The following is a 19,345-nucleotide window of genomic DNA, read 5'->3' on the forward strand; positions in this document are numbered from 1 at the left end:
GCTCTGGTGACTTACGACTGGCGGGCAGCTCTGGTGACTGTTGACTGGCGGGCAGCTCTGGTGACTGTTGACTGGCGGGCACATCTGGTGACTGTTGACTGGCGGGCAGCTCTGGTGACTGTTGACTGGCGGGCAGCTCTGGCGACTTACGACTGGCGAGGCTGGGCTGACGCACTAGACTCCTGATGCGTGGGGCTGGTACTGGACGTGCAAGCCTGGAGACACGCACCTCCATGCTAGTGCGTTTAGCGGGAAACACCGGACCGAAAGGGCGCACTGGCGGTCTTGAGTGCAGGGTTGGCTTCACCCCTTCCGGCTCGATGCTCACCTTGCCCTGGCACCTGCGGGGCGCTGGTACCGGGCGGACTGGGCTGTGCGTCCGTATAGGCGAGATGGTGCGTACCTCAGCGTAACATGGCGCCCTCCACCAGCATACGCACCTCCCTGTAGTCACGGGTAGCTGGCTTACGGCTCTTCCCTGGCCTGGCCAAGCTACCCGTGTGCCCCCCCCAAAAAAATTATTGGGGGTGCCTCTCGGGTTTCCTACCCAACCGTGTTCCAGCATAACGTTCCCGTTGGTTCCTCTGTCCAGCTGCCTCCACTCTCCTGAGTGCCTCCACCTGTTCCCATGGGAGGCGATCCCTTCCGGCCAGGATCTCTTCCCAGGTGTAGGCTCCCTTGCCGTCCAGGACGTCCTCCCATGTCCATTCCTCCCTTTTTTTCTCCTGTGGCTTCCTCCTCTTCTGCTGCTTGGTCCTTTGGTGGTGGGTGGTTCTGTAACGACAGTTGTCATGGAGAGAAGACCAAGGCGCAGCAGGTATGTGAATACTCATATTTAATTTCAAAAAAGGAGTAAAGCATCCACTTAACAAAACAATAAAGGTGACAACAGCAACAGTTCTGCAGGCTATTAAACGCAGTGCAAAAACAACCACCCACAACCCCAAAGAAAAACACACACACCTATATAGGACTTCCAATCAAAGGCAACTCAACACACCTGCCTTCAATTGGAAGTCCCAATCAACAACACAAACATTCACATACACAAAAACTGCCATGTCCTGACCCCAAAACTAATACAATAGCTCCATCTGCTGGTCAGGACGTGACAGTATGTAAACTTCTGACCCACTGGAATTGTGATACAGTGAATTATAAGTGAAATAATCTGTCTGCAAACAATTGTTGGAAAAATTACTTGTGTCATGCACAAAGTAGATGTCCTAACCAACTTGCCAAAACTATAGTTTGTTAACAATAAATTTGTGTAGTGGTTGAAAAACGAGAATTAATGACTCCAACCGAAGTGTATGTAAACTTCCGACTTCAACTGTATACTGAACAAAAATATAAATGCAACATGTAAAGTGTTGCATTTATATGTTATTTTTCATGAGCTGAAATAAAATATCCTATAAATGTTTCCACATGCACAAAAAGCTTATTTCATTCAAATTGTGTGTACAAATGTGTTTACATCCCTGTTAGTGAGCATTTCTCTTTTTGCCAAGATAATCCATCCACCTGACAGGTGTGGCATATCAAGAAGCTGATTAAACCTCATCATCATTACACTGGTGCACCTTGTGCTGGGGACAATAAAAGGCCCCTCTAAAATGTGCAGTTTTGCCACACAACAATGCTACTTGTGTCTCAAGTTGTGAGGGAGCGTCCAATTGGCATTCTGACTGCAGGAATGTCCACCAGAGCTGTTGCCAGAGAATTGAATGTTAATTACTCTACCATAAGCCGCCTCCAACGTCATTTTAGAGAATTTGACAGTACGACAAACCGGCCTCACAACCGCAGACCACATGTAACCGTACCAGCCCAGGACCTTCACATCCGGCTTCTTCACCCGCGGGATTGTCTGAGATCAGCCACCCAGACAACTGATGAAACTGTGGGTTTGCACAACCAAAGAATTTCTGCACAAACTGTCAGAAACCGTCTCAGGGAAGTTCATCTCCGTGCTCGTCTTCCTCAACAGGGTCTTGACTTGACTGCTGTTCGGCGTTGTAACCGACTTCAGTGGGTAAATGCTCACCTTCAATGGCCACTGGCACACTGGAGAAGTGTGCTCTTCACAGATTAAACCCGGTTTCAACTGTACCGGGCAGATGGCAGTTTGCTGATTTCATCATTGTGAACAGTGCCCCATGGTGGCAGTGGGGTTATGCTATGGGCAGGCATGAGCTACGGACAACAATCACAATTGTAAAATCTTTGAAGTTGCTGCATGTTATGTTTCTATTTTTGTTCATTGTATTTCAATATGATTGAGATAGGTCGATAGCCAACTGTTTATATTAGAATGCAGTCTTCTCGGTTTTCATTTGAAGCATCGTTTTATAGCTCACGTCGCTTGTTTGTATCAATTGCAAAGATAATGGCAACTTTGCATTTCTGGTCAACTTTGTTCTGAAGGTATCAGTGTTCACAGAGAGACTGATAACAATGTGATTTTATTTTCTCTGAGATCTTCTGTTAATAAAGGGCAAAAAGCATCTAACGATGTACTTAGCTGTTCTACGAGTGATCAGAGGTAGGCGTTAGATTACTAGCATTTTTAAGTGCAATGTTAATAGCAATGGTTTTGGGCAACCTGGTCTCAGAGCATTTTGTATTATTCTTTACGGAAATCCTGGACTCTCCATTTAGTATGATATGTTACGTTTTGTATGGTATGTATTAATGTGTGGATGTCCATCACCCCTTTGATATTTTACGAATTACAATTAATATTATATGTTACGAATTTGCAAAAAGTACCACGTCACGAATTTGCAGACGTACAATATGTTACGAATTTGCGAACGTACAATATGTTACGAATTTGCAAAACGTATGATATGTTACGAATTCTAGCTAGGTGGCTAAGGGTTAGGGTTAAGTTTAGGAGTTAGGTTAAAACCTCTTACATCTAGACGTTCCGCTAGCGGAACACCTGCTCCAATATCCAATGATAGGCGTGGCGCGAATTACAAATTCCTCAAAAATCCTAAAACTTAAATTTTTCAAACATATGACTATTTTACACCATTTTAAAGACAAGACTCTCCTTTATCTAACCACACTGTCCGATTTCAAAAAGGCTTTACAACGAAAGAAAAACATTAGATTATGTCAGCAGAGTACCCAGCCAGAAATAATCAGACACCCATTTTTCAAGCTAGCATATAATGTCACAAAAAACAAAACCACAGCTAAATGCAGCACTAACCTTTGATGATCTTCATCAGATGACACGCCTAGGACATTATGTTATACAATACATGCATGTTTTGTTCAATCAAGTTCATATTTATATCAAAAACCAGCTTTTTACATTAGCATGTGACGTTCAGAACTAGCATTCCCACCGAACACTTCCGGTGAATTTACTAAATTACTCACGATAAACGTTCACAAAAAACATAACAATTATTTTAAGAATTATAGATACAGAACTCCTTTATGCAATCGAGGTGTCCGATTTTAAAATAGCTTTTCGGTGAAAGCACATTTTGCAATATTCTGAGTAGATAGCTCGCCATCACAGGCTAGCTATTTTGACAACCACCAAGTTTGACCCTCACCAAACTCAGATTTACTATAAGAAAAATTGGATTACCTTTCCTGTTCTTCGTCAGAATGTACTCCCAGGACTTCTACTTCAATAACAAATGTTGGTTTGGTTCCAAATAATCCATAGTTATATCCAAATAGCGGCGTTTTGTTCGTGCGTTCATGACACTATCCAAGGGTGACGAAGGGTTACGCGCCCGACGCGTTTCGTGACAAAAAAATTCTAAATATTCCATTACCGTATTTCAAAGCATGTCAACCGCTGTTTAAAATACATTTTTATGCTATTTTTCTCGTAAAAAAAGCGATAATATTCCGACCAGGAAACCCTGTTTTAGTTAAAAGACAGAGAAAATAAAAACATGGTGTCGCCTCGTGCACGCGCCTCAGTCTCATTGTACTCTGATCGACCACTTACCAAAGCGCTAATGTTTTTCAGCCAGGGCCTGCAAAGACATCATTCAGCTTTTTCCCGCCTTCTGAGAGCCTATGGGAGCCGTAGGAAGTGTCACGTTACAGCAGAGATCCCCTGTTTTGGATAGAGATGATCAAGAAGGCCAAGAAATGGTCAGACAGGGTACTTCCTGTACAGAATCTTCTCAGGTTTTGGCCTGCCAAATGAGTTCTGTTATACTCACAGACACCATTCAAACAGTTTTAGAAACGTTGGAGTGTTTTCTATCCAAAGCTAATTATATGCATATTCTAGTTTCTGGGCAGGAGTAATAATCAGATTAAATCGGGTAAGTTTTTTATCCGGCCGTGAAAATACTGCCCCCTATCCATAACAGGTTAAAGGGTTAAGGTTAGGGGAAGGGTTAGCTAAAATGGTTAAGGTTAGGATTAGGTGAAGGGATAGCTAAAAGGGTTAAGGTTAGGATTAGGGTCAGCTAACATGCTAAGTATTTCCAAAATAGCTTAAAAGTAGCCTAAAGATGTTTTTAGGAAACTGGTCCCAGAGCTAAAATACTGGTATTGCAAATGGGTCTGACTTTTGTACATACATGGTTCATTCATATTACTCTCTGCTTTCTGATCCAGTGACACTATCTTCATATGTAACAGACTATACACACAGGTGCCTAGCATATAAGGGCTTTTAAAACTAGCTGTAGTGAGTATTCACAGCATGAGAGCACACATAAAGCTTTAGATACACAATCTCTGCTACAGATTAGTATCTAACACTTTCAGTGTTTTCCACCATCTCATCTTCTCTACTTTCATACTGTACCGTGCACTTCAGTCTGGAGGTAAAACTAAAACCATCGCATCGACCTCTCAAGTGTGACATTTACACCTGGTAACGTTACACGTCCATCCGGCCAGGCGGGATGGGACGAGAAATCTGATTATCTGACATGTTGCACAGACTGATTGGCATCTTTGGGTAGCTCAGATATAAAAGCTGTCACACATCTGTTATTCTCTCCCCTGCACTCGGAGAGGAGCGTCAGACGCCAAACCTGGGTTCAAGTACTATTTGAAGTAATTGAAAATACTTTAGCCTGGCTTGATTGATCTTGCCTGATGCAAAGGACCAATAGAATAGTCACAAAACTGAAAACCTCACCCAACTTGCACTTCATGAATGCTCAAAGTTTTTGAAAGATTTGAAATAGCATTTGAATCCAGATCTGTTGTAGACACTGAGGTAACATACATTACGTTATGTCTTCTTCTTGACCCCACCGGGCCATTACCGGATTCCATCATGGCAGAAATATGATGCTGAGAAACATGATTTAAAAGGATGGATTACTTGTCCATTTCAAATAGCACAATACCAGGCAGTAGAGCTACAGGACTGGGAAAGCTGAAGGCTCATACTTACATATGACAACATAAAGCGCCACGGTTACTGGTTTACATGGCAGTAGTTTACAGGTAAAGGAGCTGCGAAATGCCTTCAGGATGCTGGGTAGAAGGGGCATCTATGGTATTGTTTTGCTAGAATTGCAGATGTGCAATATACGACCTAGATCATGTTCCATCAAAAAAAAACTACATTATTTACATACAATGTAATATGTTTTCTAGCCTCCTATAGATCTAAGCCTCAGAAACTGCAGAAAAAGGTTATGCGAAATGTAGGGCGCCAGGCTGCCCTGCATTATGTACTCCTGCCACCATCATTACAAACACCTGCCTTCCCTCATCTCGTCACGCGCATCAGTGATTTATTGGACACAATCACCTGTTTATTACCTCCCCTGTATTTGTCAGTTCCCCAGCTCTGTTCCCCACAGCTGCATTAATGTTCGTATGTCATTTTGTTACCTGGTTCTGACGCTGTTCTTGTCCTGTTCCATGTCTGTCCTACATTAAATGTTCCAACTTCCCGTACCTGCTTTTCATCTCCGGCATCGGTTTTTACACAAGGGAAGGACAGTATGACAGAGGAATATGGTGGCCTTGTTGGGCCACATAGAACCAATTAATTTTATTATTAAACACAATGTTGATCTGCAGATAATACAATGGACACTTGTCAATCAAGCAGTACAGTCTGCCAGTCTCTCAAGGCATTAGCAATACAGGACTAATAATAATAATAATAATAGTGGCAAATCTGTCTTCAGATACACAGTTTATTCACATTTAGGAGTGTAGCGTGAGAAACTTTATTCTATTAGACTTGATGAGACAGAGCACTACTGTCATATGAGGTGAAGCATACGGGATGGAATGGAGAAAGTCAAAGGATGCAATAGGAATATGCAATTAGTCTAAAGTGGACTCCTCTCTTTGTCTCCTCTCCATCTGCCCTGATCTGAAAGCCCCGGGTTGGTGAAAACAGTAAGGTGAAAGCCTGACTATAATTACCTGTCCAGTTTGTTCACATCAGTGCAGAGAAAGGAGGAAATTAAGGAACGGAAGCAAGGGGAGGACACCACTTTTGACTATTGAGATGCACCCAATTGTGTCTCCAGTTCCTAACATGAGCACATAACCTCCAGTTGCTTCCTGCCTTTAATAAAACATTTTAAGCTGCTAAAAACTGCTCCATGAGAAAGTTGTCTTGTACATACAACAGAAAAAAGAGCCAAGATATTCCCAGGTATTTAGGACACATCTCCTGACTCGTCAGACCACAGTTGCTAGCTATTGATATCACACATTGTCACGCCACCACCCCCACCCCCAATCTGTCCCTCCAACCCCCTCCCTTAGTCCAGGACTGATTCAGTGTTGTTCAGAGTGTGTTTTCTCTTCAGGTTTTTCGGGATCATTTTGTGTGTGTGTGTGTGTGTGTGTGTGTGTGTGTGTGTGTGTGTGTGTGTGTGTGTGTGTGTGTGTGTGTGTGTGTGTGTGTGTGTGTGTGTGTGTGTGTGTGTGTGTGTGTGTGTGTGTGTGTGTGTGTGTGTGTGTGTAAGAGACAGAGAAAGCAAGAGAAGTTGAGATGCTCCGGTAGTAATGTTGGACCAGCTAGACTCCATTATTTCTTCACCTCTACCAAATATATCCTCCGTCATCCGCCTCTCCTTCCTCTTCCTCTTCATTCTCCTCCGCTTCTTTCTCTTCCTCATCCTCCCATCCGACCCCACTGCCAAAATCACCTGAATATGTCAGCGCCTCATCTGGAGAAGAGGAAGAGCGACAAAGAGACAGAGACAGACAGAGGGATGGGAGAAGAGGAAGAGAGACAGAGAGACAGACAGAGGGATGGGAGAAGAGGAAGAGAGACAGAGAAACAGAGACAGACAGAGGGATGGGAGAAGAGGAAGAGAGACAGAGAGACAAAGGGATGGGAGAAGAGGAAGAGAGAGAGACAAAGACAGACAGAGGGATGGGAGAAGAGGAAGAGAGACAGAGACAGACAGAGGGATGGGAAGAGAGACAGACAGAGGGATGGGAGAAGGAAGAGAGAGATTGAATTAATCAATGTACCTGTATCCAAATATGACATTTCATTCAAAGTTGACTTCTGTTCCCTGCATGTATACTTCCCGGCTTTGATCAATTCCATCTATTTAATCTGAGAAATACATTTGTTAAAAAAAAGCACTGAGTGAATTTGACAGTGGTGAAGTAAAGGGCATGTGTTTGACTTTGTCTGGGTTTTAATGGCTATTTCTGGACCCTGCCAGGGGAGCCATTCTTATCAGGAGCAGGTTCCGTCCAGCCAGACAACCATTTATCTTGGAAGACTTTTCTCTCAGCGACAAGCGGCCCTTTAGAATGCAAATGATCCCTGACAACATGATTTGAATGTGGCACTGTGTCTGACTGCTAGTGGTACTGTGGACCTAAGCCCTAGCTGACGCATAAAGGGTGCATTGTACTGAGTGTGTGTAGGGATCTGTGTGTGTGTCGAGGTTCTGCAACGAGTGTGTGAGCATGTGTTGGGGTACAGAGTGTGTGTGATGGATCAATACTGATCATTCGACAGTGTATGGGTATCAATACTGAGCGTGTGAGGGTGTGTGTGTGTTTTTGCGTACCGCTTGCGTGTGATGGTCTGTAGCCAACCCAAGTATGTGAGTGAGGTTCTATACGGAGTGTGTGCCAGGGTTTTCACCATCAGTTTGAGATTTGAGAGCAATTGAACCCTGATGGTGTCTTACCACAGTCAGGGTTGCCATGGATTCTGGAGCTGGCCAGTTCCCCACCGTGTTGGTCGACACACCAGCACTCTCCCCTGGCCTGATCACACTGTAGCTTTCTGTAGTATCCATCCTCATCACAGCTAGGGATGAACAGACCTACGACACACACAACCAAAGGGAAGTTACATACGGAGGCACAGATGCTTTTTTTAGACCGAATAAATCTATATTTGCATTGCGGTGTATGTGATGTTACATTTTCATTAGCCTACTCCATTACATATATGGGGTGGCAGGTAGCCTAGTGGTTAGAGTGTTGGACTAGTAACCGAAAGGTTGCCAGATCAAATCCCCGAGTTGACAAGGTAAAAATCTGTCGTTCTGCCTCTGAACAAGGCAGTTAACCCACTGTTCCTAGGCCGTTATTGTAAATAAGAATTTGTTCTTAATTGACTTGTCTGGTTAAATAAAAAACATATCAAGTCACTGTGTTTCTAAGCCTATTACTGACTATTCATTATCCTATGATTTTATATATTTAATTATACATTTTGTGGTTTGCATTAGAAGACAGCTTGGTCGTTTCACATGATAAAAAGGCTCATTTTCACATGATTGTAGAAAGTAATATATATAGTCATGAAGGTGATCCAAACATGAACACCTGTGGCCTATAATAGGCCTAACTGCCTAACTGCTGTGGGTGCAGCTATAGGTGCACATTCTTTCCCAACATTAACACTTCTGAAATGCATCTGAATAGGAACATAATGCATACTGAATAGACACATGCCCATTGTGTGGAGGGACCTTGATAGTCCAACAATAGACCGGCAAATCACTAGTATGCTAATAACCCCAAGATTTTTTAACAAAAAAAATATTTCCTCAGCAGTCTTTAATTTCTGAGGAGGTCCAATGGAGCAACAATGAGACCCAACTTTGGAACTACAGAACTCAAGTTTGTCCTCTGTGCGTGGAAGCAGAATCCTGGGGCATGGCGGATACACCTATAGAAAGAAACGAGATCATGGCCAACAAATAAATCTGGAAATGCATCGAGTACCATTCATACTCGTGCCGAGATTGCATTGTCCTCACTGACAGGGTTATCTCCAAGGTATCTGGAGACCACAACCACATCCCGGATGGAAAGCAGATAGAAGTCCGACAGGTACTGAAAAACTTGAAGAAGAGGAGTTTGGAGACTGAGGAAAGCACGCTGCGTGTTTTGGAGCCTGCTACATCGGCCGTAACAGGTGTTGTAAGGCATTATTTGCCCTCAGAAAATAACTTGAAAAGGTGTATACAGAGGCACTGGCAAAAGAACAAAGACAAGCAGATCTCGCCGGTACTGCGTCCAGTTCCTGGGGGCAATGGTACGGCAGTGGGTGGAGGCCAGGTTAGACCTGCAACCCTATCCAACCTGGTAATATCTGAGATCTACCAAACCATGCATTGTCAAGACCTGTTCCTCCAGCACAACAGTGGGCCAGGCCCAGACAGGCTTCTGATCTTAACAACCAAAGACAACTTGGAATTCCTGTGCAACTGCGATCCCTGGCTTGCAAATGGAACATTCAAGGAGGTCCCACGTCTGTTCCAGCAGGTGTATACCATCCACGGAATTCCCACATATTCACCAAATGAAGACGACCTGATGCGACAGGAGCACGTGATTGCAGCAGCCATTATTATGTTGCCTGATAATTCTGAGGTAGGCATCATCATTCACTAGCCTATTGAAGTTGTTTTAAAGGGATAGTTTACTTTTTTCTTTTTTTTGCTCATTTTCGACATCCCTGGGCTGTGGTTGTTTCCTCCAAACCTTTAAAACATTTGTTAGCTGGTTATTTAGCATGGTTGAGAATAAGAATACGAATCTGACTAGCATTTTTGGAGAACATAGCAATGCTAGTGGAAATTGGTAGTTTCAGTTAGTGATGCATTCAAAACCATAAAATATGGTTTTGAATGGGGGGTATACATCAACATACAACAGCCTACTATTTTGTATTTTTTTGCGGACATGTTTCGATCTTTTGATTTCAGAAATGTGGAACTACTAAGATGCTGTCCTGAAGGACATGGGGAAGGCCAATAACATCACAAAGGGCTGTTGTCGGTCATTTGTGGGGCATATTACCTTATTCCACAGTGACAAAACCCACAATCTGTTAGTTCTTCGATGCCTTGCAACTACAGCAGCATAGGATGACACTGCAGAAGGAGCAGTACCTCGCTGGTAGTAAACCGCTACTAAAGTTGCAACGTCTGCACAGCAGCCAGCAGGAATTGAAGCAGCTCGTGGAGGACTACCAGAATAAACCACTGGCTGAGTACCTGAGAGGCATCGCCACCTTCAACCACACAGGAAAATTACTGCCCTGCAAAACTTATGAGAACAGAGAGCAACTCTCAACTGGCACACCTGTTCCTGGCACCTTACTGCATTGTTCATTCTTTTTTTGTTTGTTATTTTCGGTCTTTGGTGCTTATTTTTTATCACTGTTGGAGAAATAGGCTATTTGTAAATAAAATGTTAATTGTGAGTTTAATTTTTCTTAATTTATCCATGTTCAAAAAGAATTTGACTTGCTGATGTGTGCAGGTTAACATCTACAGTTAGACCTGCATACAGATCTTAATTTGAGCCAGTTTGCTACAGCAGGAAAATAATTAATGGAAAAAGTCGAAATTACAAACTTTAAAAGCCTTTTTAAACCTTAAACACAATACAAGTTAGAAATGTCATGTATTGCAGGAACGTTCTCCTGCAACAGGGTGATTAAGATCCTTCATCTGTAGGCCAGTAAGTTATACATTCTGGCAAACCATCAGCCATATTTCACATTTCCTGCACACATATCCATTCATTAAGGAGGCAGGAGATGGAGGTGAATAACTGTAGTCACTACCATAGAGATAGAATGACAATCTAATTCTAATACTCTATGGTCAGCATACTACTGCTGCACCAAGGGGCTGGCTAATGACAAGAGAACAAGGACAGACATGCCCTGAATCTGGACTAGTTAACCTTTACAAGACTGCTGAGACACTTTGGAATACATCAGCATCTACTGTATGTTATAATAATATAATATATGCATTACTATTTGAACAGCCTCCTACAGAGGGTCAGAATTTGCTCCCCAAAAAGGAATGACATTGGGATAGGATGTCATAGGACTTCTATAATGTAAATGCAGAATAAGTTGAAAAATGTGTTCATGTAAATAAATGACATAACGTTGCATTGGGTTGTGTTCTTATCAGCTGAGGTAGCCCTCTAGTCCCTGAGTGATTGGCTTTCAAGGGAACTGTGTCTGAGTATCACAATTTGCCCAGCCTCCTCTCTGCTCCACTCCGTGTCCTTGAAGAGCCTTGATACACAGCTTAGCCAAGTCAGCAACACACACACACACACACACACACACACACACACACACACACACACACACACACACACACACACACACACACACACACACACACACACACACACACACACACACACACACACACACACACACACACACACACACACAGTACCCACGATATGCATGCACAAGCACGCACGAACATGCAAACACAAACAAACCCGAAAACCTCACACACAATATACACCGAGTGTACTAACAAGGAACACCATCCTAATACTGAACTGCATCCCCTTTTGACCTCAGAACAGCCTCAATTCGTCGGGGCATGGACTACAAGGTGCCGAAAGCATTCCACAGATGGGCTGGCCCACATTGACTCCAATGCTTCCCACAGTTGTGTCAAGTTGGCTGGATGTCCTTTGGGTGGTGGACCATTCTTGATACACACCTGCAACTGTTGAGCGTGAAAAACATCAGTTTTGCAGTTCTTGACACACTCAAACCGGTGCGCCTGTCACCTACTACCATACCCCGTTCAAAGGCACTTAAATCTTTTGTATTGCCCATTCACCCTCTGAATGGCACACATACACAATCTACAGTGGGGGAAATAAGTATTTGATCCCCTGCTGCTTTTGTACGTTTGCCCACTGACAAAGAAAGGATCCGTCTATAATTTTAATGGTAGGTTTATTTGAACAGTGAGAGACAGAATAACAACAAAAATATCCCGAAAAACGCATGTCAAAAAAGTTATAAATTGATTTGCATTGTAAATAGGGTAATAAGTATTTGACCCCCTCTCAATCAGAAAGATTTCTGGCTCCCAGGTGTCTTTTATACAGGTAACGAGCTGAGATTAGGAGCACACTCTTAAAGGGAGTGCTCCTAACCGCAGCTTGTTACCTGTAAAAAAGACACCTGTCCATAGAAGCAATCAATCAATCAGATTCCAAACTCTCCACCATGGCCAAGACCAAAGAGCTCTCCAAGGATGTCAGGGACAAGATTGTAGACCTACACAAGGCTGGAATGGGCTACAAGACCATCGCCAAGCAGCTTGGTGAGAAGGTGACAACATTTGGTGCGATTATTCGCAAATGGAAGAAACACAAAAGAACTGTCAATATCGCTCGGCCTGGGGCTCCATGCAAGACTGGATGCCTCAACTCTCACCTCGTGGAGTTGCAATGATCATGAGAACGGTGAGGAATCAGCCCAGAACTACACGGGAGGATCTTGTCAATGATCTCAAGGCAGCTGGGACCATAGTCACCAAGAAAACAATTGGTAACACACTACGCCGTGAAGGACTGAAATCCTGCAGCGCCCGCAAGGTCCCCCTGCTCAAGAATACATATACATGCCCGTCTGAAGTTTGCCAATGAACATCTGAATGACTCAGAGGACAACTGGTGAAAGTGTTGTGGTCAGATGAGACCAAAATGGAGCTCTTTGACATCAACTCAACTTGCCGTGTTTGGAGGAGGAGGAATGCTGCCTATGACCCCAAGAACACCATCTCCACCGTCAAACATGGAGGTGGAAACATTATGCTTTGGGGGTGTTTTTCTGCTAAGGGGACAGGACAACTTCACCGCATCAAAGGGACGATGGATGGGGCCATGTACCGTCAAATCTTGGGTGAGAACCTCCTTCCCTCAGCCAGGGCATTGAAAATGGGTCGTGGATGGGTATTCCAGCATGACAATGACCCAAAACACACGGCCAAGGCAACAAAGGAGTGGCTCAAGAAGAAGCACATTAAGGTCCTGGAGTGGCCAAGGCAGTCTCCAGACCTTAATCCCATAGAAAATCTGTGGAGGGAGCTGAAGGTTCGAGCTGCCAAACGTCAGCCTCGAAACCTTAATGACTTGGAGAAGATCTGCAAAGAGGAGTGGGACAAAATCCCTCCTGAGATGTGTGCAAACCTGGTGGCCAACTACAAGAAACGTCTGACCTCTGTGATTGCCAACAAGAGTTTTGCTACCAAGTACTAAGTCATGTTTTGCAGAGGGGTCAAATACTTATTTCCCTCATTAAAATGCAAATAATTTTATGACATTTTTGACATGCGTTTTTCTGGATTTTTTTGTTGTTATTCTGTCTCTCACTGTTCAAATAAACCTACTATTAAAATTATAGACTGATCATTTCTTTGTAAGTGGGCAAACGTACAAAATCAGCAGGGGATCAAATACTTTTTTCCCCCACTGTATGTCTCAATTGTCTCAGGGCTTAAAAATCCTTCTTTAACCTGTCTCCTCCCTTTCATCTACACGGATTGAGGTGGATTGAACAGGTGACATCAATAAGGGATCATAGGTTTCACCTGGATTCACCTGGTCAGTCTATGTCATGTTCCTAATGTTTTGTACACTCAGTGTATTGCATCACACACACATGCACAGTCCGCATTGTGTCACAGACACACACTGCCATGTGGTTAGCATCACACACACAGTGGTGTAAAGTACTTAAGTAAAAATACTTTGAAGTACTACTTAAGTACCTTTTTGAGTATCTGTACTTTATTTTACTATTTATATTTTTGACTACTTTTACTTTTACTTCACTACATTCCTAAAGAAAATGATGTACTTTGTACATTTTCCCTGACACACAAAAGTACTTGTTACATTTTCAATGCCTAGCAGCACAGGAAAATAGTCCAATTCACACACTTATCAAGAGAACATCTCTGGTCTATTGCCTCTAATCTGGCAGACTCACTAAACACAAATGCATTATTTGTCAATTTTGTCTGAGTGTTGGAGTGTACCCCTAGCTATCCATAAATAAATAAAAACAAGATACTTTTTCTGTCTGGTTGGCTTAATATAAGGAATAAGAAACATATATTTTCACTTGTACTTTTGATACTTTTGTATATTTTAGCAATTACATTTACTTTTGATCCTTAAGTATATTTAAAACCAAATACTTTTAGACTTTTACTCAAGTAGATTTTACTGGGTGACTTTTATTTTTACTTGAGTCATTTTCTATTAAGGGATCTTTACGTTTACTGACAATTGAGTACTTTTTCCACCACTGCACACACACACACCCTGATTCCTGCAGACCCTAGCCGTTTGTCTGTATTGAGCTATAATCCACCGGGCTGATCAGGGGATTATCCCTGCCTTCTGCTTGGCATCTGTTTAATGAAACTCCTCTATCAGTGATACACACACACACACACACACATATTGTGCGCATACACACACTAACGTGTGGCACACACTGGCACACAAATGTTCACTCAAGCACAGAGCACACATGTTCAACTGGGAAATGTGAATCATGCAGGAACATAACGCATACCCAATTTCTTCTTGCCTCCCTCCTGTACTTGGATCCTCTCCAGCTCAGCCAGGCAGGGGGGCTCTGAGAGGGAAACACATCAATGCTTCAGTACATCACTCCAATACACACAAACACTAAAGCACACGTGTGCGTGTGTACACATTGGGTTGAGCTTTTATTGGTAAGTCAACAGTAAACTTTGAAATCAAGGCTTAGGAAATCTGTAGAAAAGAATTCAGAAGTCAAACATTCACACAAATCTCCCATTATTATGCATGATTTAAATTCTACTTTGAACAACTGTGTTTCTCAGGTTCCCCACTCTGTAGGCTATGCAGTGGACTTGGACTCCACAGAAGCGTGCCCAAAATGACACCCTATCCCCTACATACTGTAGTGCACTACTTTAATGGGCTCTGGCCAAAAGTAGTGCACTACACAGGGAATAAGGTGCCATTTGGAACACAGTCAGTGGCACCAGCCAGGTCCAGTGGTAAACACAAGTCTCGTCTGGTTTCTGCTCGGCTGCTTGGCTGACACACATACCGTCTGTGAGAGTTCTGGGAGGACCAGCCTGTCAACAAGCTACAGTCATGTTGTTACTGCACAATGGTGGCCATTCCCCCAAAACAACAATGGGGGAGACAAACTGTGACGGACCGTGAGAGGGGAAAAAGGGTGAGGGGTGAGAGAGAGGCGAGAGGGGAGAGGACACAGAGTTTTCTATACCTGTACGTTGTGTAGCCATGGTCACAGTAGGGAACTCTGAATGCCAGGTTACATGAAAAACACACATAACTGCACACGGACACACACACACTCCACCCCCCATCTACACACACAGTATCCCCCATATTCACTCTCTCCGGAAACAGAGTTACCAGGCAACGGTGCAGACCTTACCGTCTCACACACACCCACCCACAGTGACACACACTCTGTCACTCCCTCACAGACACACACCCCTCTCCCCACAGTATACTCACTCTCTCTCATACACACCCACCCACAGTGACACACACTCTGTCACTCCCTCACAGACACACACCCCTCTCCCCACAGTATACTCACTCTCTCACACACACACACACCCACAGTGACACACACTCTGTCACTCCCTCACAGACACACACCCCTCTCCCCACAGTATACTCACTCTGTCTCCAGAAGCAGAGGCACCACTCGGCTGTAGACACCTTCCCGTCCCTGTAGGAGTCGCAGGAGTTAAAGAAGGGTCGGATGCAGACCTCATACTTGTCCAGGTTAATGGCTGCCAGCTCGGCCTGGTCCAGATACAGATCACTGTTGGTGTCCAGCTTTGAGAACATCCAACCTATAGAGTCCTTACAGCTGGCCACCACGTTCCTGTCCATGACTACAGACAGAGATATGAGACACATATTAGAGAGAGACACACACAGTGAAAAGGGGGAGGGGGAATGAGTTATAATCCACATATACAGATCAAATATTTATAACAGTGGTAGACGTCAGGATTACGCTGAGTCAAAATGTCACTAGATTGCAAAAGAAAGGAGAATGTCTTCACTGTTGCATCTGATACAGTATGCTGCTGGTCCTATTTTAATCTGACCTGATGCAGTGCTGGCCCTATAATAACTTAACTGTCTCTTTTTCCTTCTTCTTATCTACTGTATTTGTTTACTTTATTGAGACATTTATGCAATGACATAGGGTGAGACAGACAGGTGGGATAAGGAGATGAAAGGGTTGGAGCGTAATTTGAACCACCATCTCTGGTGGGGAGAGGAGTATACGTTACCTCTAGACCCCAGGCTCTGCATCGGTTCTATCTCTTACCTGATCCAGTGTTAGCTCCTGCAGGGTTGCTGCCTCCAGTCTTGCTGTTGTTGTTCAGCTTGGCATTGCCCTGCAGCAGCTGGAACCAGTCCCTCAGCCTCTCCCCCAGATCAGAGAGGTCCTGCCCTGTACAACTCTCTGAAAAGGAGAGAGAGAGAGAGAGAGAGAGAGAGAGAGAGAGAGAGAGAGAGAGAGAGAGAGAGAGAGAGAGAGAGAGAGAGAGAGAGAGAAATTGTATAGCATTGCAGTTTTGTGTGTGTGTGAGCATGTGTGTGCATTTGGGCGTGTGTGCACATTTGTGTGTTTGCATGTGCGTACTTACCATGCTTGACCTCTGTCTCCGTGATGGGCGCTGTGGTTGGACAGGGACAAAGACCTGAACACTTCATAGTCAGCTCCTTCCCTGTGAGGCACGCCTGCTGCTCCAGTTTACACTGTAACACACATCTCTTATCAGGCTATGTTTCTCTGGGTTTTGTGGTAATTATCGGTGAATTAAAACACGGCTGTTGTGTTGTCTCTCCTGAATCTAGAACATGTACTTAATGGTATAAATACTGTTAGAGGTGAACAGTGTCCAGAGATATACAACACAATGACAAAGGGTCGTGATAAATAGCCTCAGAGGAACAGGAGGACCAGAGGGTTGTTGTGGTGAGGCATCTCTCGCATGTGTTTTTAGTGATTTATGCTTTGTCTTCTGGGACTGTCTCTGACCTTGTTGAGAAATGATATGTTGAAGAGGAAACAGGAAATGAAATGCCTATGCTCTATTCATCTAAAGGCTTGTTTCAGAGAGAGATCCGAATTAAGGCGTACAGTCAGTCGACAGTTCCCTTGATGAATATTTAATCTGTATCTGGGATTTAACTAAATTCCCCCGTCACTATGTGTGTTGCTATACCTGTGACGCGTAGTTGTGTCCGTCAGAGCCACACACAGGAACAGAGGAGGAGATGGGGCAGGGCTGGCATCCTCCTTCAGGAGACCTCAGGGAAGGCTGCTTCAGTCTACAGAGCACACACACACACACACACACACACACACACACACACACACACACACACACACACACACACACACACACACACACACACACACACACACACACACACACACACACACACACACACACACACACACACACACACACACACACACACACACACAGTAGTTGAGCTGGATGCCTCACCCAGTACACAGAGGGAACAGAGGTACTCTAATGCCTACCATGGCTTGGTGGCTACAATAAAGTACTTCCCCCGTGAACCATTACAGTAAACTGAGTTGTATACATCAGTTTGTTTTGAATGAATTCCACCTCATAATAATACTCTATATTTATATTAGATTTAGTGAAAGCTTGTGCTGTTTTCTACCCGGTAACACATCCACAGACATGTCCTGAGGATCCTTCCTCGTATCATAACAACCACAGGGTATTTATAGAGCTAGAGTTAAACCTGGGAAGGTACAGTAACTGTGCAGTACAGTACGCCTAGAGGTGTTTAATCATCCGTCTACAGCACAGCAGCAGAATCCTTCAACCTCAGACTGTAATGAAGGAAAAGCACTTTTAGGGCGCTAACCATAGAAATAGACTCTCATTCTGTGACAGCATACTGTATCTAGTCCTTGAAGGCCACAGTGTGTGTGCGTGTGTGCATGTGAATGTGTGCGTGCTTGCTTGCGTTAGTATGTGTGTGTGCGCTCACACATTTATCTCTTTGAGTGCATGGCAAGTCAAATTCATCAACCATCTTTCTTGAGGGCTAGACACACTCACCTGTGCTCAAGCTTCTTGCGGTTGACACACACAGCCCTTTGGTATCCCTGGGCGATACACACCTTGTGTCGACTACACTTCACCTTCTGACAGGGGTCCTTGGTGGTGTCAACATCTATGGAAAGACAAGGAGATCAGACGATAGAAATCTCTCTGTGTTTCTCGCCTTCTCCCTCCCCTTTATCCATCTCATTTTCTGTGCCCTTTTCTGAGGAAACGAGAAGAGCAATCTTTCTTCCTACAGTATGTATGTTTCTCACCAGCTCTCTCTTCCTGTGACTATCCAGTTCTCTTTCGCTCTTCGCTTGCCTCTTTCCATGCTTGACGTAAACCTTCTGCTGTTTCACTTTCTCCAATTTTTTTTTGCAGGGTCTGTATTTCTTTTTTTTACATGATGGATGATAGATGATATTAGCATAATACTTTTTAATACCACACAACTAACGGAAATGAGTGGCTACTCTGACAGGGACAAACAGAGCAATAAAAACGACCTGGTCTTGAATGCAAACAATAGTCCAGGCCAATTATGAGACAGATATAATCCCTATAAACAACGGCTTGTGTGATGATACAAGCTCTCTAATCACGTTGAACCACCATTCTCCATTCATGCCTGCCAAGTATAAACATTTCCATTTCTATAAACTCCATTACTGCTGTTGCATTAAACTTATGAGTGCACCATTTGTTTGTGCTGTGAACGGTGTAGGAGCCAAATAGGTTAAATTGGTCCAATTATTCCAATTCATGATGAATTTCAGTTGTATGTTTGCCACTAATCCCCTGTCAAGCATGTGTACCCCCTCTACAGGCCAATGGAGAACACTGTTAAAAGGAATACATGCTCCAAGGCCTGCACATCTATCACTCCAGTGTTTAATTGCTAAATTGTAATTATTTCGCCACTATGGCCTATTTAT

At 43.7% G+C, this 19,345-nt stretch overlaps 1 protein-coding gene across 2 annotated transcripts in view; it reads right to left on the minus strand.

The window, feature by feature from the left end:
* Positions 1-6,833: 6,833 nt before the first annotated feature.
* The window catches only part of spock2 (SPARC (osteonectin), cwcv and kazal like domains proteoglycan 2), a 52,702-nt gene continuing 40,190 nt past the window's right edge, over positions 6,834-19,345 (minus strand). For both annotated transcript variants that reach the window (XM_014206411.2, XM_014206405.2), the window contains 8 exons: positions 18,423-18,537; positions 17,541-17,646; positions 16,959-17,070; positions 16,637-16,774; positions 15,972-16,190; positions 14,834-14,896; positions 8,139-8,276; positions 6,834-7,151 (listed from right to left, as the gene is read on the minus strand). In XM_014206411.2, coding sequence (XP_014061886.1) covers positions 7,024-7,151; positions 8,139-8,276; positions 14,834-14,896; positions 15,972-16,190; positions 16,637-16,774; positions 16,959-17,070; positions 17,541-17,646; positions 18,423-18,537 — 1,019 coding nt within the window. In that variant the 3' untranslated portion in view covers positions 6,834-7,023. The remainder of the gene's footprint in view (positions 7,152-8,138; positions 8,277-14,833; positions 14,897-15,971; positions 16,191-16,636; positions 16,775-16,958; positions 17,071-17,540; positions 17,647-18,422; positions 18,538-19,345) is intronic.

This window comes from Salmo salar, chromosome ssa01, assembly GCF_905237065.1.
Source record: "Salmo salar chromosome ssa01, Ssal_v3.1, whole genome shotgun sequence".
In the NCBI taxonomy this organism is placed as follows: Eukaryota; Metazoa; Chordata; class Actinopteri; order Salmoniformes; family Salmonidae; genus Salmo; species Salmo salar.